A 23699-nucleotide genomic window follows, 5' to 3' on the forward strand; every position below is an offset into this window, starting at 1 on the left:
CCACAGGACTCCCACCCTGATGCCTTTGTGCTTCAGATGGGTTGTGTTCTGGTCAGTCTCCTTTCAGTGATCAGTGTGTGTTCCAGACTGTCACTGTCTTTCTCTTTCTTTCACTTTCCCTTTCCATGGGCTTGTTGCATAACTGAAGGTGCCTTGGCCTGGGGGCGGGGTATAGGAGGGGACCCATGATGCATCCTGGGAGCAAAAGTTAACTATGTGGTGCCCGACGGCAGAGCCATTGCCTATGCCCCAAGGTCTCCTGTGACAGTAAAACATTTGTTTTGTAATGGTCACAACCAATGTTGTAGCATCTAGACAGAAGGCATATTTTCCACATGTATATCATATTGCCTATTATTCAAGCCTTTCCTTCATAAAGGTATATACAGATGTGTCCTTGCTCAACTAGCCTCAATGCGCCATGCAGTGCGATATGCCTGGCGTGAGTGAGCCACCAGGTCCTGTGCAACTCTGCTAGCGTCAAAAAATGTGATGTGACTAGGACGCACCAGGAGACACTGCTGATTAATTTGATATGTGACACTTGTATATCTGTGTGCGACCGAGGCTGTAAATGGAACTTGACAGTTCGCTGCATCGTAGCACTTTGCATGCTGATTGAAAGACTCAGTTGCACATAGATATACAAGTATGAAGTTACTAATCAGTCTCTTGGTGCGTCCTAGTTTTTTTTTTTTTTCGGCAAACATTAAAAAAGACGCTCGGCACTAGCAGTCTCATGAACCAGGGACGCACCGAGAGGGGATGTTTGCGCGACTACAGCAAAGATGAGTGAGGACACATCTGTAGAAACGGCAGTTTCAGTATAATTTTATGAATTATTATGTACTAATATCCTAATTTAGGAGATTTCACAGAAATCTCCTGCAAAGACTAAAGCTGGGCATACACGGCCAGATAAAATGTCTGTCAGACCGACACATTTTATCTGGCAGTCTGCCAGCCGCAGATGTCTGCGGCATACACTGAGCTATATCAGTGTATTTGGCAGACATCTGCGCTCCGCCCTTGGGGGAGGAGACATTTCCCCTGTTCCTTCCATGGGAAGGAACACAGGAAATATCTGTCTGACGGCCGCGGCTGGGCATACACTGCCCGATGCGGCCGACAGTTTACCGGTAAATATCTTATCGGATGGGCATGCTGGACAATCCGGCATGCCCGACCGAGCAATATTTAACCCTCAGTCGCACCCCCACAGGCTACAATTATCGGGGCGATCCGCAGATATCGGGCGGATCACCCCGATAATTCTAGCGTGTATGGCCAGCTTAAGCAAGTCCTATTATAATCAATAGGGGCTATGGTCTGACCCCTGTGTATTGAACTCCGAAATGCAGAGCTTTTTGGAGTTGGCCGCATTGGTTTACACCATCCGCAGATGGCATAAACCACTTTATTTCCATGGAGGCATTTTTGGAGGAGAGGGAATGTAATACGATCCCTCTCCCCGCAGCCTTCGCCTGGCTTTGGTAACTGACACTGTGGATATGCCGGGGATGTAACTCTCAGGGACAGTGGTTATCGTAGTACATTGACATTTTCATGTTAAACAAGATTTCCCCTTCTGTCAGGTTAATGACCATTAATAATCGTGGCAGTGCAGTGATTATTAATACAAAGGCCCCTATATTACTGTTCACTCCTTTTAGCAAAGTACTATGTATTCAGACAGTTGTGCTATATGGTGTGTATCATTATGACTGAATGCTGGTTGTTAATGTTTTTCAGGCAAGGTGTATGCTGTTGGTGGTCATGATGGAAATGAACACTTGGGTACCATGGAGTTATTTGATCCACTAACAAACAAATGGATGATGAAAGCCTCAATGAATACAAAAAGGTAAGTCTGCATAAAATATTCTGTATTCCTAAAGCTTCCTATGATCCCTGTTACTTGAGATTAAATGTTAGAATGCATTATCATTAAGTACCTTCTAAAATTGTGTTGAGGGGACATCTGGTATTAAAAGATCTCCCTGTTTACCCATTTGATGGATGGTCCATGTGTGCTGTGTAAGCAAATGCTGCACAGTAAAATCTATTGCTTGGGGGTAGGTGGGTTAGAGTCCCTCTCTTTTTTTTATTTTTTATTTTTTCTAATGTTTCTTTCTTTTCAGTTGTGTTTATTTTCATGGGAAAACAAGAAACCTACATTTTATAAATTGAACAAGACTGATATCAAACAATCAGGGCAAATATTGTGAACATAAAGAAATGACATAAAAAAACAATATTGGAGCTTTGGCAACAGACCGGAAAGGAGACTCTATGCCTAGTGTCTCTATTTTATGTTACTAAACTTTATCCGAATTCCAGCTGGTCTTTGCCTTTGTGCTACTATCTCTGGAAAATAGCACTGTTACAACTTCTGGATACCTGATCACTAAATTACATTCATATAACTAGATCTTCATCAGTGATGTCATGAAAGTTGGTACTGTCAATATTATGACACCGGGGGATTGTCTCCATGAATCAGGTGCCAAATCCGCGCATTAACTTCTGAAGGCAGATTATGCTCGTCCCTATGAAGGTGCGAAGAGAAGCTGTCTACCGCATTGCTCGGCAAATGCACAGTGGCAGCTTGCGGCTAATTGAATCTCCCCTTTAGTGGTGGACTTTATGTAGCTGTTATATGGAATCCATCACTGTTAGTTGCAGTTTAAAGTAAACCTAAACATCCTGCACCACTATACGGGGCTTGAACTGTATTCAATATTATACAATCAACCTACAATAGTTTGGGCCATTCAACTATAGTTTAAATAAACAACTACTTGTGCCTGCCTTCGTATGCCGGCTGCAGTAAAACTGCCAGGCGACTGTGAAAAAACATAATTGCTCCGATTGTAGTACAGGGTTAATTTTGTTTTGGATAGAAAAGCCAAGGAGTGCAGAATTGGGATTTTGGGTTGCATACTTCCAGAAACCACCCAGCACCCCTTGGACTGTCCCCCAAAGGTAAACTGTACCTTTTTTTTTTTTTTCAATTACCCAGGGCACCCCAAAAAAGTACTTTTTTTCGTTTTGGGGGTGAAAAAAAAAAATCAAACTTCTAAACTAGTGAAATAGATTTGGGGGGGGGGGGGGGGGGGGGGGGGCAAATATGTAACAGGTGTTTTTTTCTTTTTTTTTTTTTATTGCAGGTGGTTGCAGCAGGTGGATTTTCGCGATTTTTAAAAGTTCACATTAGCAACTTTAAAATATGCTTGCACCCATTTTCATGTACCCCCAATTTGCGGGGACTATTCATTTTTCCCCCCAAAAAACTTGCTAAATGCTATTCTTCATCACTTATTCAAAGACGCTAAACGGCACCTATTGAGACTATTTAAAGACCCAAAATACCTTCAGCAAGGCTATACGGGGGTACCCATAGTGAACCCCATGTCACAGCATCTTTAGGGGGGTCAGTCTAATCTCCCCAAAAATGACAGTACTTTTTGCTCACTTTGTTTTCACCAGGTCCCGTTTTCGCAGATTTGGAATTTAATGCGGGGACTAGCACGATACTTTTTCGCACCCAAACCTCCGATGTCGGCAAAGTCCGGCAGCGGACTTTTCACATCAAATTGAATATGGCCCCAAGTAGATTAACGAGCAAATCCAAATTTCTCATCCACTAGGGGACACTGGAGTATAAACAGTAGGGTATAGACAGGCGACAGTGGAGCCTGGCACTTTAAATTTCTTCAGGAGAGTAGCTGGCTCCTCTCCCTCTATACCCCACTTGAACTCTGTTTCGATTTGTGCCCGAGAGGAGCAGGAGCACTGAGGGCTGTCTTCAGCCCTTTTTAACTTTTTTTTTTTTTTTTTTTTTTTCCTTCCTCTGTTTATTCTACTCTATTCAACCTACAGGCAGACCGTATGACCACAGTTCTGCCTGTATCATTGGATGCCGCCGCACTCTGAGGACCCCCCACCGTGCACGTGCACGTGCTGGTGTCTGGCCCACACAGACTGGCCATTATCAGAGTGGGGACCTGCCACAGTGCACGCACTCGTGTCCGGGTCCCTGGTCAACTGCCTCTGAGATCCCGCCACAGCGCATGCGCTCGTGTCGGGGATCATGGCTGATAGCCTGGCTGCTGGCCACAGTCAGAGGGGAGACCCGCCAAAGCGCACGCGCTAGTGTCCGGGTCTACGTTACCACCCATGCACCGGCGGCAGGACTGGTAAGTATGCCCCAACCTTCCTTGTTAGAAGGGAGGGTAGGTGATGGAGTGTGGGTGCCCCAGGGCTATCCCCCTACAGGGAGCTGTTAGACATGAGGCTACTCCCCAGGCAGCGTTATGGTGCATACACACGATCAGATTTTTTCTTCAGATATGGACGATAACGATTTAAAAATCGTTCAGTCGTTCATATCTGAAGGAAAATCGTTCATATCTGACATGCCTGGACGATCAACGATGCGCGTTCCCGTTTGTCAGATAACGATATCTGACATCTGATGGGTTTGCAGTCAGACTTGGACGATTCCATTCATTTTAATGCAGTCAAAAATCGTTCAATCGTTCAAATCGTTCAAAACTTTGGTCAAATCGTTCAGATCGTTCAATCGTTCATCTGACAAATCTGACCGTGTGTACGCTCCATTACACTGTAACCGCAGTGTGCCTGCCTCCCCTAACAGCAAGCAGACAGTGCTGACATCCGCATTGTGTCTCGGGGAAGACTATCAACATGCGGCTCCTGCCCCAGACCCACTGGACATTTTCATTGTGGTTTTGTTATAGTATTCGCTACCATAGTGGAAAGCAGCCATGGAGGGGGGCTTGAATTGGCGCAGCAAAATGACACCGTGCACGGTATAGGAGCATGTCTGTCAGCGTTTTCAGCAGGATGTAAGGTTTCAACTACAACCCGAGTTCGATTCCCAGTAAGGGGCTATGAATGTGTTCATGCTGTGGCTCAGTAAGCAAAGCATCAACAACACTCCACGAGCTGATATCAGGTTTATTTTATATCCTCCCCCTACTGTAATGCCAGCAATACATTACAGTTGCTGGTGATCTGGAAGGTCCTTTGTGGGTTATGTATGGGTGACTGCCTAGTGCGTTAACACTCTTTACCTGGGCACGATAATGTCCCCTGCGCAAGGCACGCAAATTCGTGAGCGAGCAGAAGAATGGGACAGAAGCATTCCAAGTCTCTGCATTCTACTGTACGAAATGTTCCTTATAGATAGAAGCATATACAGATGTCATAGCTATAGGTAGCTATGTCTTTTCAGACGTCGTTCTCAGAGCTACTTTTAGTTCGGAGTCTGCCATTTTAACTGCCTATGGCCAACACCAGGCTTAAGCTGTGGGTGTCTGAGCTATGGCTCCTAATTTAAGGTGTGTAATCTAGCTATGTATGCTGGCTAAGAGAACCTGCCAGCGGAAATAGTTATTGCAATAACATCAGAACAACATGGTCAGTCCTTCTAAATAAGGGGAGAAAAATAGAGCTTGGATCAGGAGTAATGGCATGCACCACTGTGTAAACCAATTGTGTATTTTAATATATGAACTGTCTTGAGTAAAATAACAGCGATATATGAGTACAAACACCACACCGATTAGAACTTTTGTCATTATGTGATATATAATGTAGAAAGAAACTGCGGAACTCCAAAATATATATGTATGTTACGCAAATATGTCTATATAAGTACGTCTCATTATAATTCTCTGCGGTTGATGGGCAAGGTGTGCAGTGATTCTGTGAGTCATGACGAATGGTTCTTCTGAGTAGTCACACATCTCTGCTAACAACTCTCCTGTTTTGTATACAGGCCGCTTTTCCAATCGAAGCAGATCCAGACTAAAGAACGGGATTTAGGACGTAGGGTCTCTGACCTTTTACGGAAGTCGTTAGTACTCTACATAACAGCTTTCTGTTATCTGCAGTGTGGACCTCTGGTCAGTACAAGCGGTTTATAGACCATTCCAGGGCTGGCACTTGTAACTCTTTTTAAAGATACTGAGCTTCTATACAACTCTCATATCTAGCATGGCGATTTTTCTGCTTTCTGGCAGAACTTAATATAATGGCAGGTACCTAAATTCGGTAAGGTATCTCACTGCATAACAGGAAGTGCAAAGTTCGATCCACAACAATGACTGTCTAGATCTTTTGGGTAGCCCCTCTTTCAGGTCCGTTGGCTCCATAGTTAGGAGCTCTCATACCTTTCCGTGTATTTCAGACTACAGTCTTCCCACCCTGGAAGTAGATTAGGTGGCTCTATGGACTAGCGCTCATGTTCTATAGTTTTAGATTGGGTCAATCAAGTACACAATACCTAGGACAGGTTTTAAACACCCAAGATTGTCTGATCTTGCAAGCTAAGCAGGGGTGCCTGTTTAGTCTTGGGATGGCAAGCTGCCTGGGAATTCCAGGTGCAGGGCACTAGGGTTCACCCTGTTCCGGGAATCCACATAGCACTAGGAGCTCAGTGTAGAGAGTAGACTTGCGTGTTTGTGATCGTAGGTCCTCCCCTGTCCTTTCCATGGTTTCTACAGAATGTGCATTGGTAATGCTTTATGCAGCAAATTTATAATCTATTGTTGCTTTCATGCCTTAGCGTAGCCCACTATTTCTTTGGGACTTCCTTTGGAGATTGGCCTGTTGATAGGGGTCCAGCTATTCTACACCCTCTTCAGAGGTCTGTGGCTCAGGCCATATGATTTTATCATGGTTCCAAGTCTGTCCTGGCTCTAGGGGTTTTTACATTTCTTTTCTCTTGCAGGCGACCCATCGCTGTTTCTGAGTTGGTTGGTTTTCGTCTGCATAGCTCATATTACCTACCTGACATGGGCTGCTGTAGTGGTGCTTCCATCGTTTTGAAGTCTGCTGCTGCTCTGTTTTCCCCCGTGGTTCTCGGGGGCAGCGCAGATGGTGTGATGGTTGGCATTACTGCCTCACAGCACTGAGGTTGTGGGTTCGATACCCTCTTCAGCATTAACTGTTCAGAGTTTGTATATTCTTCCTGTGCTTGTGAGGTTTCCTCCCACACTCCAACAATATACTATAATAAGTTTTCCCGCTGTTCAGTCTTATCTTCCTCAGCTCAGTGGTTGCTGGTTTTTTGTCTGGACTCGTTGAGGATGCAGACAGTTTGTCTTCCCGGTAGTTTCGGTATCTGTTGCCCTGTTACCTGTTGGGTTACCCTTCTGCGGGGAGTTCTACTTACCGGATGCTCCTGCTTCTGGATTCTCAACCTCTAGTGATAACCTGCTGATTCCTCCAATTGGTTGAGTTTGTGCTCCTACAAGATGTGGACTTTCTTCTGGGTCCATCTTGACAGTTGATTCTGTGCATTGTTACGTTTTGTCAGTTTGGAACTTTTAATTCCTTCTGGTTTCATCTTTTCAAGCGCTGCAGGCTGTTCAACTCTTTTGTAGCGGCCAGTATTGGCCTCCCAGGTTGCTCATTTTTGTGATTCTTTGGTAGGCTGCAGCTGCATTTTCACTAGGGATGTGCAGGCTCGGATAGGTTCGAGTTTGCACGTGGAGTTCGGATTTTTCCCTCCAAAAAAACGGAACTCAGAAAGAGGCAAAACGTCATCTTGCATGGACGAACATCATCATTCCTGGACAAAAGTCCAGGAATGATGATGTTCGTCCATGCAAGATGACGTTTTGCCTCTTTCTGAGTTCCGTTTTTTTGGAGGGAAAAATCCGAACTCCACGTGCAAACTCGAACCTATCCGAGCCTGCACATCCCTAATTTTCACTGTATTTTTGTATTGATTCTCATAATTGTTCCGGGCTGTAACAAACTTTAATGCAGAAGCAAAAAGAGCACTTTCAGAAAAGGTCCCACAGGGTGTCCAGGGCAGGGCAGTACTTGTGCTTGTTAGTTTGAGATGACTTTACAGGACTTTCTTTGTGCCGGGTCATGGTTATCTGTTGTATTCTGGCCACCTTTTATTTTCAGGGTCGCAGATGTCGGCAGGTCTCAGCGCCTTCCCACCAGGGGAGGTCAGCTTTGGGATGTCCCACTGTTTTTACTCCAATGTCCCCTAGTGGATGAAGGAGAAAACAGGATTTTGGTACTTACCGATAAATCCATTTCTCCGATTCCATAGGGGACACTGGATGCCCTAACAGCACTGTCTTCCTGCAGTGTTGGTGATTTTCGCTGCAGCTTCATTGTCTGCAGTGTGTAGTTAGGTTGTCACTTGGATTGACTGTTCCCGTTCTTAGACCTTCTTGGTTGGCTCCTCCTCCTTGTTGTCTCCTCCTTCTTTTTTTTTTTTTTTTTTTTTTTTTTGTTGGCTATGCTCCCTGGCTCCACTCGGCTTGGTTAATCTTAACTGAGTTCAGGTGGGGTATAGAGGGGGAGGAGCCAGCTCCTCTTCTGAAGAAATTTAAAGTGCCAGGCTCCACTCTCACCCGTCTATACCCCACTGTTTATAAGACAGTGTCACCTATGGAATCTGAGAAATGTATTTATCGATAAGTACCAAAATCCTGTTTTCCTGCTAAAGGCTGTATCAACCTTTATTACTAACCAGGAAATTGTATGATCACCTTTTTACCCTCATCTGATGACCAGGACAACAAATTGCATTCACTGAGTCTTGTGCTTACCGATCTAGATCCAAAGACCTTAGAAGCAATTTTTTTCTCAACAGCTCTTTTGGATCATTTTCAGGGTCCCAAGCTGCTGCCAGGAATCCCAGCATTGTTGTGTCTCTGCTAACCCATTCGGCCATTTGGAGAAAGCACAGTCTTTGTCATGGGGCTGTGTAACTTGCAAGCCAGTGAGGGAAGGGGGCTCCTAGCGCTCTAGTTGACTTGCACTAGACAAACAACCTTGGCTCATTATATAATAGATTCCTACAAGATCTAGAAAGGGTCATGCCCCTACCAAGCAAGTCATGTCTACATGTATAAGGAAAATAGTCACAGAATCACAAGAAAAATGGAGTAATGTAAGGTACTGTAGTGCTTTAGTATTTTGAGTGATGGCAACCTTTTGGGCTAAGGTAGCAGAGCTCTGCAAGGCAGCAGACTAGACCTCTATCCATACCTCCTCTCTAGGCACTACCAGGTGAATCTATTCTACTTTGCTGATTCTCCGTTTGGTAAACCTGTTGTCCACTAAGCCACTTGAGTTTATTATGCAGTGTAATACTAACTACTTCATGGCATTCCAGATTTCCCACCAAACTTTTCTGATTTCAAAAGGCAGGTTTGGCACGTCACTCAGACATGGAGGAAGGAGGGTGATATTTACATAACATCAGAGTTGTTGTACATTACATACCTCTACCTGATCGAGAGAAGAGCTAACTCATTGTAAGGATTATCATGGAGTGTTTTGACAAACAAAAGGAATTATAGGGAGTTTAATTTTCTACAGATGAAATATAGTATGAAAGTACGGGAATTTTATTTTAAATGAACCAAATGTACTAGACCAGTTTCTGTGTGCACGTTTATAAACTTATGGTAATATAGCATATGATTATCAAATACCGGTGTCCTGTACTTGAGGTTCTTATCAAGACAAGATGTTTCAAAGAAATGATAAATGGTAGAATATGTTCAATTAATGTTTAGATATCCAGTCTTAAACCTGTGTAGCTTTATTATATAAATTCATGACTCCAAACATTCCAACTACTATTTCCCCTTGCATAGACTTGCCATACAAAAACAAGTGTTAGATTTTTAGGAAGGCTGACTTTGCAGAGATGGAGAGCTGTGTAATGCTGCATAGACGCGTAAAGATTTTCTGTCTAACTAGTTGGTTGGAATGAAAATCTGTTAACGTATGGGAGTAACTGATGATCAGCAATTTGCTCCTAAATGCCAGAAAACAGATGAAAATGGTCGTTCAGACAAGATTGTAAAATGTTTGATCTAAACAATTTGTTCAAACAGGTTTTTGTCCATTTTCTGGCGTTTGGGAGTAATGTGCTGATTGTCATTTGCTTTCATACCTTACCAGATTTTCATTCCAACCAATCAACTAGTTGGATGGTTGGACAGAATCTGTGTGTACCCAGCTTTACTGTGTCAGTGGCAGATTGGAGGAACTTGGAAAGAGTGCAGGAGAGGTGGGAAAAAATAAAAAAAGACCTTTGTGTTAAGAGTGGGGAAAAGCATCAGGAAAGGGAAGAAAGTGTGGTTTACAAAAGAGGTATCAACTAGTGTGAAATTAAAGATGGCTTTTTGGAAATATAAGCAGACTCAAAATAATAACTACAAAGAGGTGTATCTTGCCAGGAGGAAGGAGGCTACAAAGGTTATTAGGTCTGCAAAAGCAGAAGCTGAGGAGAAAATGGCCCAGTCAGTAGATAAAGGGAGCAAAACTTAAGTATAGAAGTGGAAGGAGGAAGTCAAATAAAGGAATAATAAGACTTAAGACTGAGTGAATACATTATCGAGGGAGAAAAAGAAATAGCAGATCATCTAAATTTTTTTTGTTCAGTATTCACTACAGAAAGAGGGGAAGGGGCCACAGTCAAGTTGCAGAGGCCTTCATAAAAATAAGGTACATGAAATTTCATTTACAGAGCAGAGGGTCCTAACAGATCTCTCAAAACTGAAAGTGGATAAATCAATGGGGCCGGATGGAATACATCCAAGGATACTAAAGAGCTTAAAGGGGTTCTGGTAACACCAATTAACAGAATTATTCAACCAGTCGCTAGTATCCAGAGTGATTCCAGAGGACTGAAAAATAGCATATGTAATACCATTGTACAAAAGTGGAAGCAAAGCAGTAACTACAGACCAGTAAGCCTTACATCAGCAGTGAGAAAAATAATGGAAACACTATTAAAAAGAGTGGTGGAATATCTCAAATCCAACAATTTACAGGATCCCAAACTGCATGGATTTACTCAGGGGAGATAATGCCAAACAAATCTTATTGACTTTTTTGACTGGGTGACAAAAGTAAAAGATCAGGGGGGGCCGTAGATGTAGCTTATCTAGACTTTAGTAAGGCTTTTGACACTGTCCCGCGTCCCAGAATGATAAACAAACTGGAAAGCTTGGGATTGGATTCTATGACTGTTGAATGGATAAGATCTTGGTTGCAGGATAGGAATCAGAGTTGCAGTAAATGGAGTGTATTCACAGGAGGGAAAGGTTACCAGTGGAGTACCCCAGGGATCTGTACTTGGGCCAGTGCTTAGTAATATCTGTGTTGGTGATATTACAAATAATATTGAAGGGAAAGTATGTCTTTTTGCAGATGACACAAAAGTATGCAATAGGGTAGACACACCAGGAGAGGTAAAACAAATGACTGATGATCTGGGTAGACTAGAGGAATGAGCAAGAACATGGCAACTACAGTTTAATGTCAAAAAATGCCAAATCATGCACTTGGGTTTCAATAGCCTAATGGCTAAATATAGTATCAAGGACACTATAATGGAAAATAGACGAGGAAAGGCATTTAGGAGTCACCATTTCAAATGACGAAGGCAGGCAAGCAATGCATCAAAGCATTGAGGAAGGCAAGTCAGATGCTTGGTTGCATAGGGAGAGGAATCTGTAGCATGAAAAAAGTGATAATGCCACTGTATAGGTCCTTGGTACGGCCTAATCTAGAATACTGTGTTCGGTTCAGGAGGCCATATCTCCAGAAGGATATAGACACATTAGAGACGGTACAAAGAAGGGCAACTAAAATGCATGACCTACAGCATTGAACTTACCCAGAAAGACTAAAATATCTTAATATGTTTAGTTTGGAACAGAGAAGGGAAAGGGGGGACATGATAGAAACTTTGAAATATATGAAGGGTTTTAACAAGGGACAGGAGGGAAGCATTCTTCAAAGGAAGAGATGTACAAGAACACGAGGACATTCACTGAGACTGGAGGGAGGTAGGCTCAGAGGAAATTTAAGGAAAAATGACTTCACAGAAAGGGTAGTGGATAAGTGGAATAGCCTCCCATCAGATGTGGCTGAAGCTAAAACGGTAGAACAATTTAAACATGTTTGTGATAGGCATAAGAATATCCTTGAGAGATGTAAGGAGCAAATATGGTTGAAGTTACCAAAAGTATAAATGAAAAGGGGCATACTAGATGGGCCAAGTGGTTCTTATTTGCTGTCAAAATGTTTCTCTTGTACCTCCAGTATTACCATAGTGTAATACTATATTATGTGCTACTTAATTGCAACATGATTTTTTTTTTTTTTTCTGCTTTAATCTATTTCCTGATTTTCTCATACTGTAGAGCAGAGGTTCCCAAACACTGTCTTCAAGGCTCCCCAACAGTTCAGGTTTTAGAGATAACCATGCTTCACCAGAGGTGACTTAATTAGTACCTCAGTCAATTTGATTTAACCACCTGTGCTCAACAGAATCGGTATGTAATGCCGCCGGATCTATTCTCTGCGTACCAAATACCGACGCTGGAAGCCCAAACAGGGTACTTTCCAGACCTAATCAGGATCTTCACTAACCCCCCCCCCTCTTCCCACGGCTAATGGCTAGAAAGCCCCAGCTTACCTTCTTTGATTCCGGGCATCAGGATTTCGGTGTGGGACTAAATATAGGCGTCTATATCCTGTCACCTATCTTTAGTCCCTGGTCTAGCTTCCAACATTGGGATTCCAAAGGGCGGCAGTATCTTAACCGCATTCCTGCTCAACCATGAATATCTCTACAACCCAAACTGTTTGGGTGCCTTGAGGACCGCGTTGGGGAACCTCTGCTATACATGTTGTTAATTGGTGCTAGTATCCTTATGTATTTCTGTTAGGTTTGTTAAATTTTAAGTAATGTCAAAAACAAGACATGATGGCACAGGCTGCTTTGGTTGCGATGTAATATTAAGTTAGTAGCAGATTTTTATTTTTAAAGTGATGTTTATATCTTATTCCATGTGTCTTGTCAATGTTTGTTTGCTTTTACCCCTAATATAATTAACTTTAACATTTATATCCTTTTTAAATTTTAATAGGAGAGGGATTGCACTGTCCTCTCTTGGTGGGCCAATCTATGCCATTGGAGGTTTGGATGACAACACTTGTTTCAATGAGGTGGAGAGATATGATCTGGAATGTGACCAGTGGACCGCTGTAGCTCCAATGATAACTCCTCGTGGTGGTGTTGGATCCGTGGCTCTTGTGGTGAGTACTTGTTGTGACAGACTACATACATACACTATACAGTGTATGTATGTACTTTTGCATTAATCAAAGACCTCCCCCCCACATCCAACCTCCACACTTATTTATTTTTTTTATTTCCTTTTAAAGAGTTTCTTTTCCTATGTTGCTACACTTTCAGACTGCTTTAATGTAATGTCCTTGTCTAATGTAGGGCCTCCAGTATGGTCATATAACTTTTCAGCTCCCAGGATTTTTGCTCCATTTTCTGCTATTTAAGAGTTTTTATATTATGTCTCCCAAGGGCCTAGTTTACCTGATATAGTTGAGGCTTATTATATCGTGTTCTACTGGAATAGCATGTACTGTAATATCAAGGTTATACAGTTTGACCAGGATTGACCTCTCCTGGAGCACCAGTTTGGCTGAGATGTGGAGCATACCCCGGGTCTGCCAACCACAAATAACACCTGAGGGATCAGAGGCCCCATTGATGACATATGGTGCAAATTCTCCATAGCTCCACTTAGTGTAAATTAATCTGCATACATTAAAGAAGGTTTTGTAGATTAAAGAGAAGTTTACCTGGTTTTATATGGACCACCTTGCAAAATACCAGTTTGGAGTGTTTGTACTCTTGACTTTGTATTTGTTTTGGGTCAGCCTGAAATTCATTAGGAAAATCTGAGTAAAATGACAGTCTAGACTTCACCCTACTTTTGCTTTACGGAAGGATATAGGTGGAATCCTAAGATTTGCAATTCCAGTATTATGTTCCATGTTTTTGACACCCATTTTATATATATATATATATATATATATATATATATATATATATATATATATATATATATATACATACAATAAGATGTCCCTGGCATACATGTAGCTCCATGGGGAAAATAACTTTCAGCTGTAAGAGATTTTACTTTTCCTATGATCTTTTAATAATGTAGTTATTCACTTGTGTGTTCAGATTTATTATTCGCTCTCATCTCCCTTTTAATGTGTTGACACCTTTGCAAGCATTAGATTCATATTGATCAGACTAACTTCCACCCGGCAGAGCCCATGCCTCTTGTAGAAATGCCTTTTAAATCTTTTCACCTAGACAGCAGCCGCTGCTTATATGCTTTCTAGTGTAGTTGGTGACTCCAGGCTAGTGTATGCAGAGGAGCCGCATCAGAGTGACACAGGATTAGGAATTTATTAAAATGGCAGCAGTTCATTTACATAATAAATATAATATAAATGAATGAATAACACAAGTACACCCACAAAATAACTTTCCCTTGTGTTTTTAGAACCATGTGTATGCTGTTGGAGGAAATGATGGACTAGCTTCCCTCTCAAGTGTGGAAAGATACGACCCACATCTGGACAAATGGGTAGATGTGAAGGAGATGGGCCAGCGAAGGGCAGGAAATGGAGTTAGTGAACTGCATGGCTGCTTATATGTTGTAGGTGGGTGTTCTGTATATATACTTTTCATATAATAAAAAATACAGAATATATATATTTTTTTCTTTATATTAACAGCAAATTGTGCTGCTTAGTAGGGATTAACTCATTATAAAAGTCTCTTATGTGAATAGACGATGTGTTGTGAGCGATATTTAAATATCGTTTGTCCTGCAAGCTGGCAAGTTCAAGGGAAATCTTTCGTGTACACACTAAATTATATGGTTCATTGACGTCATCCTGCCACATCCCTGAACAGGCACTTTCTGACAGTATCTTCAGATTGGCCTGCATGTTTACACGACAGCAAACCTCATTAACATCCCCCGGGAACGTGCATCGTTGGTCATTTGGTGCATACACACTGGACAATATGAACGATATCGTTATCCATCATATCATTCACTTTTTTTATCGTTTAGTGTGCATGCCCCATAAGATTCCACTTGATCCTTAGCTGTGTTCAGAAGATCCAGTCTCCGCTGGCCGTTTTGAAGTTTTATTTGACAATGGTAATCACTTCCTGGAACTAAAATTACTGGTACAATAAACTACATTCAGACTTCAGTTCCTGAACTGGAGTATGCAATTTTATATTTGGTAGAATTGTAATACATGGTCCACTCCTGTGTATCTGGCTTTATGACTTCTCTGCTTATACTCAATGATACACTTAACTTGTTTGGTTCTTCTAAGAAAGCTGAAATAATTTCACCCAGCAGTATAGGCATTAGCTGCACTTTGAAATATGCTATGTTATCATTCACAAATGCTCTTATGGAGCATACACACGGTCAGATTTGTCAGATGAACGATTTTTGACTGCATTAAAATGAATGGAATCGTCCAAGTCTGACTGCAAACACATCAGATGTCAGATATCGTTATCTGACAAACGGGAACGCGCATCGTTCATCGTCCATCGTTCAGTCATTCATATCTGAAGGAAAATCTGACATATATGACATGCCTGAACGATTTTTAAATCGTTATCGTTCAGATCTGAAGGAAAAATCTGACCGTGTGTATGCACCATTACTATGTAGAGGGGCGGTGGAGTGTAACAATCAAACTAAGGCAATTTTTTTAAAGTGAATTTAGGCTTTTGTTTTACTGTGCCAGTTTGTCGAATGTAAATATTTACGGAGGAGTGTCTTGTTATAGGACTTTACGTATATTTTATGATGGTGAAGGTAAGTCTGCTTGCTGAGTTCACCATTTAGTATGCAGCTAGTGTTTTGACTTTTTTTTCTTATCTTTCTATAGCTCTTTTTATTGAGTGTTGGTAATCTTCCAACACACTAGCTCGTGGCATGACCGGGTCAAAGAGTAACTACAACATAATTTCTTTGTTTAGTTGTGTTAAGCACAGGGGAATGTACAGTATATGCTAGACTGAACAACTAAAGAACATTTTATTATGTTCCTGTTTGGTCATATTGTTGATCCTTTCTGAACTGCCCTGTGCCTCATCCCTGATCATTCACCATACACAGCTCTGCATGACCCCCTTCTCTTGTCTCATTCATACCCTAGAAGGTGATAAGCCAGGGTGACAGCTTCAACCTTTATGATAAAAAACAAACCAAGCCTGTTTGAATTGTGGGGCCTATTTACCATTAAATATTTCTACTTCAGGGTCCATAGGGTATCCACAGGATACCTTGGGGTATAGGTGTGACGTCAGTCGCAGGGCACCAAAGAGTTAAGCTTTCAGCCTCCCAGGATGCACTAGGTCCCCCTCCTATACCCCGCCCCCGGGCCAAGGCACCTCAGTTTAGTTTGGTGCCCGGCCGGAGTCGGGTGCACCTGTTGGAGTGGGGGCTAGAAGAGCCCCTGAAGCTTATTCTTCATGCAGCTGTGGCTGCACAACTGGATGAACAGCATGGACAGTCAGTCCTGACGTCCATGCTGTCTTCCCTACACAACGCCGGTACTGATCCGCGGATGCTGGTGGGCGTCTGGGGTCACAGCTAGCGGTGACCCCAGATGCTCCGGACCATGGCCGGATTCAAGGGGGACAGAGGTAAGCAGCGGGGTCCCGCGGTGGGTCCCCGCTGATCACATGGTCCTAAGTCCCCAGGCAGGGGGCTCCCTGGGGACTGGCTGCAGCGTGGAGCCAGGCGACCAACCTGCGCTTCCACTACCCCCTGGGACAGCGGACCGCAGCAGAGCGGTAGCGCTGCGGCGTCCCAGGGGTTAAATGCATGCCAGGGGAGCGCGCCTTCCCTGTCTCACAGCCGGCGCCTCCCCCGCTGCACACAGCCCTCTCTGCATGCTGCCGACTGGTCCTGTGGCAGCGCTCCTCCCCCAGGCCAGCCTCCTCTCTGCTCCTCGGCGGCCATCTTCTCCAGAACGCATGGTGAACGCTGCTGGAAGCGCTGGACGGAAGCATCGTGGTCTGGGTCCCCCCGCATACCTCTCCTCCGCTGTGGTCAGGTCTGTGTATGCAGCGCTGTGTCCTACCAGGCCCTGTGTCTGTGTAGTTGAGTGATCAGCGCTGTTAGTGCAGGAATTGTTATTTTTCTGCATTGTATGTGACTGTGCTAGCGCTGCTGCCTGTAATCTTTTCTTCTCTAAACTGTCAGCTTTATTACTGTCCCTGTTCTTTCTGCTAAAGCCCTTGCGGTGCGGTGCTGCAGGGTGGGACTAGATCATGGGCTTCGCCTTGCTTCTTTGAAGGTACAGGTTTCGGCCCTATCTGTCTGGTTTCACCGTAGGATTGCTACAATCCCGGATGTGCGCACCTTTATGCAGGGTGTTCTCCGCATTCAGCCGCCCTTTGTTCCACCTGTGGCGCCTTGGGATTTGGCTGTGGTCCTGAGGGCTCTCCAAGGACCGCTGTTTGAACCACTGGGCTCAGTGGATCTTAAATGGCTAACAGCTAAGACTGTTTTCCTTCTGGCCATTGCTTCGGCCAGACGTGTTTCTGAGTTAGGGGCTCTTTCTTGTAGACCCCCTTTCTTGGTTTTTTATGGGAACAGGGCAGTGCTCCGCACTCGGCCCGAGTTTCTTCCCAAAGTTGTTTCCCAGTTTCATATTAACGAGGAAATAGTTGTTCCGGCCTTTAACTCACCGGGTCTTTCCGTGGGTGAGGCCTCTTTGGATGTTGTGCGGGCCTTAAGGACTTATGTTGACCGCACTTCTTCGTTTAGGAAGTCGGACGCTTTGTTTGTCCTCTTTGGCTTCCGTAAAAAGGGTTGGCCTGCTTCAAAGCAAACTTTGGCAGCCTGGTTCCGTATGGCTATTTCTGAAGCTTATCTTCATGAAGGCCTACCGGTCCCTCCTTCTCTGAAGGCTCATTCCACTAGGTCTGTGGGTCCTTCGTGGGCAGCTCGACGTGGTGCCTCGGCAGTTCAGATCTGCAAGGCTGCTACGTGGTCTTCTGTCCATACCTTCGTGAGGTATTACAGGTTTGACACCTTCGCCTCTCAGGATGCTTCCTTCGGGCGGCGGATTCTCCTTTCTGCACAGGAGCGTCCCCACCCTTAAAGGATACTGCTTTGGGACATCCCCAAGGTATCCTGTGGATACCCTATGGACCCTGAAGTAGAAAATATGAGATATGGTAAGAACTTACCCTTGTTATCTCTATTTCTACGAAGTCCATAGGGTTCCACAGGACTCCCGCCCTGTCGCACCTGTGCTGCAGATGGGCTTTGCTCTGGTCACCGGTTTTCCGTCTCCCTCTGGTGAGAATGTGATTCTTGTATGTGTCCAGATCTTTGTTCTCTCTCTTCCTTCTCCTCCTCCGGCCTATGGCTTGGTAACTAACTGAGGTGCCTTGGCCCGGGGGCGGGGTATAGGAGGGGGACCTAGTGCATCTTGGGAGGCTGAAAGCTTAACTCTTTGGTGCCCTGCGACTGACGTCACACCTATACCCCAAGGTATCCTGTGGAACCCTATGGACTTCGTAGAAATAGAGATAACAAGGGTAAGTTCTTACCATATCTCATATTTTTTGCATATTCCCCCAAAACACTAGTTTTTGTGGGATATCCAAAATATTAATTATCCCCCAGGTGTACTATGGAGGGACTGCAGCAGATATCTCCAATATCTGTTGCACTCCCTCCATATCTGACAGCAGCCGCAACCCCCATAGGTTTCTATGTGGGTTGCAAAACTGTCAGATTTACCAAGCTGCGGAATGAGAAGCACTCTGAAATTTGGCCCCCACAACTATGGTGTTGTGCCGCTGTAGCCTATAGGCTACAACAATGACTGGTTCTGGAGGAGCCCTCTTCGGCAATGGCTGCCGCACATGCATGGTCAGCAGACCATGTATTCGCAGAAGCCCTGATAAGCATATCTGATCTCGGGGATTTTCGCCACTACAGACTTTTTCACGCAAGGTCCCGGCATCAACTTTTAATTTATATGGCGAAAGAAAGTTTTGATATATTCTGCGAAAACAAGTGGTATAATTCAACCTAGCCTAAGATATTGGTTTAATACAGGGGTGACCAGACTTTTGGAATCATATCTACTCATAAAGCCAAAAATATTTGATGTACCGACTATGTACATTTGCTCGTGCTGTAGCCCGAAAAAGGTGGCATGCAAAAAGGGGTGTACCTGGTTGAGTCCTCAACCAGTCGATAGCGATCGACAGTTTGGCTACCTCTGATATATAATATAGATAATGCACTGCTGGTGCACAGCTCAGGCTCCCAAACACTATCAGTGAGGTATAACAACATTTGGGATGCAGGGACTGTCCTCTTCAGTCTATTGGTCGCTCTGTCAGCAGTACCAGCTGCCGATTGGTTGGTGTTGCCGTCAGTTATGTAAAAGTGAGGGGGCTGTGTTTGGTGGCGGCTGATTGGCTGTTGCTGCCATAATTCAGACTAGCTAGGAGGGAGGGTGGATGAAGCGGCTATTGGCTGGCTCGTGGAGCTGTCACCCAGGAGGTAGAACTTGGGCACCTCCAAGCTGTCCTGTGTTTCCGTTGGCCTGACATGCAGCCGGGAGACTGATAGAAGATGCTGCTCGGAGTGTATTCTTCTTGTTTCCTGGCCACAAGGCATGTGAGACAGCATGCGGCTGCAGCCGGCCGGTGGCCTCCATCTGTAAAATTGTAGTGGCACTGGGGGCAGATACCGCGCAGGTTCAGCCCGCCCCTGCCCAGCAGTGATGACTGCACAGCGGCCATTAGGATTTAGCTTGATTCCTATTGGCTAGTGAATGGCACTTGACTGGGAAAACATGGCAGCCAGCCGAGGCGCAACACCCCACATTTAATTTCCGCGCAGCAGCCAATAAGTATCACAATGATTCTTATTGGATGCTGCTGGACAGGTTGCATGTTCGCAGTCTATCGCAGTTGACTGTTTGGCCACCTCTGGTTTAATAAATATGAACTATAGTAAAGTGGAGGGAAATGTGAAAATGTATACAGATGAACCATAATGGAGTAGATGGAACAGGATAAAAATAAATGATAGTGACTGTTACATAGATAAATAATGTGAGATTGGACATCATTAAAAATTAGAATAGGCATAAAGATATAAAATTAGAAAAATCTATTGGTAGGTAGACTGATTTCTGTATTTGACATTAAATCCCTTTTGTGTGTTAAGGAAATCATTATATTCCCTTTTTAATGCCTTTATACTGTTCCTTGCTTTTATAAAGCTTTTCCCACTAACTTAAGTCATTTCATCACATGAAATAACCTAAAACGCCCACAGAGTTCTCTGTATAACAGCTTATCAAAGCAGGATTGCACAGTACATAACCCTGTTACAATTAACTACAAAACAATATATATTCAATTACACATTTGTGTGTATAAAAAAAAAAATATATATATATAATTTATTTATTTTCTTAAAATTAATTACGATGCTTAGGTGGTGTTCAGGCAGCTGTCTCCAACACGTGTGTAGTCTGAGCTCCAACTCTCACTTATAAGATCCTGGCTGTAACCTGACCCAGGAAGCGGGGGAAGTCATCTCTACAAAAGCTGATGAGTGGCTAGGTCTTCTTATATGTTAAATGGAAACAAGTAAAACTGGTTTCTATTCATGAAATGACCAGTATCTGTGAGTCCTAAATGGTGAATAATAGATTTCTCCTGTAACAGTATGGTTAATTGTAGAATCCTTGTAGCCTGAGTTTTATATATGGTTTGCCATAAAAAATAACTAACTTCTTATGGTTCTACAACTGCATCTGCATGCGAAATGCAGCTGTGACACTGATGCAACGTTTCGCATGCAGATGCAGTCGTGCACACCAGAATATAGGCATGCCGCATATAATTTTAATCGGCAGAAGCTGCTTGTGCTAGCTATTTGCATCACTGATGCATTTGAAGGGTAGATGTCACACAAAAAGACTCTCTGCAGTACCGAGTCACGCCACAGCACAACTAGAAGGGCTGTGTAACGCGCAAGGAGGCTAGATGTATGTGGACACATCTGTACTGCAAACCTACAGGATAGTGGTCACTGAGATGCGACTGTAGCACTGAAGTTTTTGGGTATAACACACCAGCATAAGTACAGAACTTTACTCATGGACCAAATGGATTTTATTGCCTGAATTTTAGAAGTCTAGCGTTCCCGCTAGGCTGTTTTAGCGCGGTGCCCTGCCCTCTTTCTGGAAGGCAAAAAGCGCCCTGCCCTAACTGCCTGCAGGAACTGTCTTCACCCGCGGGTTGCTGTGTCCCGCGGGTGAAGGTATGTGTGGTGACCTGGTCACCGCCGGAGAATAGATGCCGGGCGCATGCGCCCGGCATCTATTCTCCCTGTCTGCAGGACTTGGGGGCTGCCCGGCGTGTCCGTAAGTGCCGGGCATGCCCCCAAGAGTGACGAAAAGGGGACGCGTCTTATAGACACACCCCTTTTCGATGACCACGCCCCTTCCCGGACGCGCGCACGAAAGTGCCCTCTCTAGCTCTGGTGCCCTGCCTCGTGCTGGAGCTAGAGTGAACACTAGAAGTCTGTTTAGTACGTGTTGTATTTTTTATATATAACTTATGATAAACACCACCTATATCGCTTGGAATGCTGAGTCGAAATTTGACTGCATTTGGTATAGATGGCAGCTGTCTTGTTATGCTAAAGCACCTGCCCAATACTTTGCCTCCTTTCTGCCTTTTCTCGTCCTGCTAGCCTCATAGCTTGGTGTACTACTCTTTCACCTTTGTGGGAGCCTATTTCATCGTGTTTGCCTGTTTTGCAGGCTACTGTATTTCCTGGACTCCAACTTTTTTCTTTATTTTTAATGATGACACTGTCTATTTATATCATTATGTATGTTTGTTTGGTATGTGCTCATTGGTAATTGTCTAATTTATTTTTGTTTTTTTCGTAACATTGTACCTGTTTGATTTTACTTTACCTATCCATACGGCATTTGTTTTCTGTCATGCTTTTGTGTTTGACGATTGTTTGTAATAAGTATACTAAGCTACATGCCTCACAGAAACATTACTTCTAACATTGTATCATGTCCACTATTTTATTCCGTGTTTTTCTTTTGTTGTTTTTTTTTTTTTAAAATTAGTCTATTTATAGAAGAAAACAAACACGCCCTGACTATATGGTTCATGTGTTACCTGGGTTAAGAAAGCCGTATCGTACTGCTTTTAAGTTTCAAAAAAGCAAAGATACAAGTATATGCAAAAAGGCTGATCTCTGCATCTGATCTATGGTTCAGTATGTTCATATCTGGTATACTCGTTATTGTCAGCAAGAAGGTATATTGTACGGTACCCTGGATGACTGACATGCTTCCTTTTTCTCCCCCCCCCCCCCCCCCCCTCTTCCTTTCTTCCTTCCAGGTGGATTTGATGACAATTCTCCCCTGAGCTCAGTAGAACGATATGACCCTCGTACTAACAAGTGGGAGTATGTTGCTGAGCTCACTACCCCAAGGGGTGGAGTCGGCATAGCAACTCTAATGGGAAAAATTTATGCAGTTGGGGGTCACAATGGTAATGCATATCTAAATACTGTGGAATCCTATGACCCCGTAATGAACAGGTAATTGTGCATGACTCTGTATATTTACTCTTTAAGCGACTTGTAGCCATCTAGACACAGGATGAATATATATAACAGAAATAAAGCCACCGGCGCTGCAAAAAAGGACCACCAAATATATGTACATTGGTTTAGTGTTGTAGCAGGTGTTCCATGCTGCTGTCATGGTTGCCAGCCATATGGAAAAACAAAGAAAACAAAAATAACAGCGTTGTGGGACAACTGAAATCTAACTAGGTAAAGAATAGAATAAATGATAAAAAGATCTAAATTTGTCCTTTGACATAGCTGATTTTTTTTTTTTAATTGCTAAAGTAGTAATAAAAAATTCAATATACAACAAACATTGGCCAATGAAACGCATATAAAAAATGTACAATGTACTATAATAAGTAGCCAGTCAATCGGTGATACAATAATAAACACTGTAGCTAAAATTGTTGGTTATTTGAATCACCACAATACTTATATCAGCTAACAGTTAAGTGCTAGTTACTTAAGACACTGATAATTAACATCCCATATGTTTTAGGCTCATTCTTATGGTGCTTTCTGTAGTATATTAAGGATCAAAGCACACACAGTTCCATAAACAGACTTGCCTTAAACGTATCTGCTCAAACTTAATAGTCTGATGTTCCCTAAGCTGAATCCTGGTTAAAATTGGTTGCAATCCCCAACAATAGATAATATGTGGGATGGCAGTACTTCACTGTTAAATGTGGACAAGATGTTTTTGATTCTTGAAATTAAAAAATGTCCCATGTAATAGTGATTTCTATTCACTCACCAGCAGTATCCAGGTTCCATCCACCTTTCGGCAGGGCCCTCTCGCTCACGCTCAGTTCCGGCTCATAACTCCCCGTAATGTGGGGCTTAAGTAAGTTAGCCTGGGTAGTAACTGTGATGTCCTACAACAGTAGGTACCAAATTATGGGCTCTACTAGCCCTAATACAGAGGCCGCTCTCTCCACACTGTCTGCTTGTGATTCCCGGCAGTGCAAGGCCCGAACCCGTGATCCCGGAAAATACCTGTAATGTCCGGCAGCATTGTACTGGTGAGCTGATGTAACTCCATGGGACAAGAATCACTCTGCCTCTCCAATACACCAAAGGCTTGAAAGATGATGCTGGGCAATT

The 23699-nt window shown here is 43.5% G+C and overlaps 1 protein-coding gene across 3 annotated transcripts in view; it reads left to right on the plus strand.

Annotated features, from left to right (window-relative positions):
* The window catches only part of KLHL8 (kelch like family member 8), a 56615-nt gene that overhangs the window by 19028 nt on the left and 13888 nt on the right, over window positions 1–23699 (plus strand). For all 3 annotated transcript variants that reach the window (XM_088456406.1, XM_088456407.1, XM_088456408.1), the window contains exons 6-9: window positions 1753–1864; window positions 12954–13122; window positions 14406–14565; window positions 22358–22559. In XM_088456406.1, the coding sequence (XP_088312532.1) occupies window positions 1753–1864; window positions 12954–13122; window positions 14406–14565; window positions 22358–22559 (643 nt within the window). The remainder of the gene's footprint in view (window positions 1–1752; window positions 1865–12953; window positions 13123–14405; window positions 14566–22357; window positions 22560–23699) is intronic.

This window comes from Taudactylus pleione, unplaced genomic scaffold (genome assembly GCF_031769625.1).
Source record: "Taudactylus pleione unplaced genomic scaffold, aTauple2 ptg000703l, whole genome shotgun sequence".
Taxonomy (NCBI): Eukaryota; Metazoa; Chordata; class Amphibia; order Anura; family Myobatrachidae; genus Taudactylus; species Taudactylus pleione.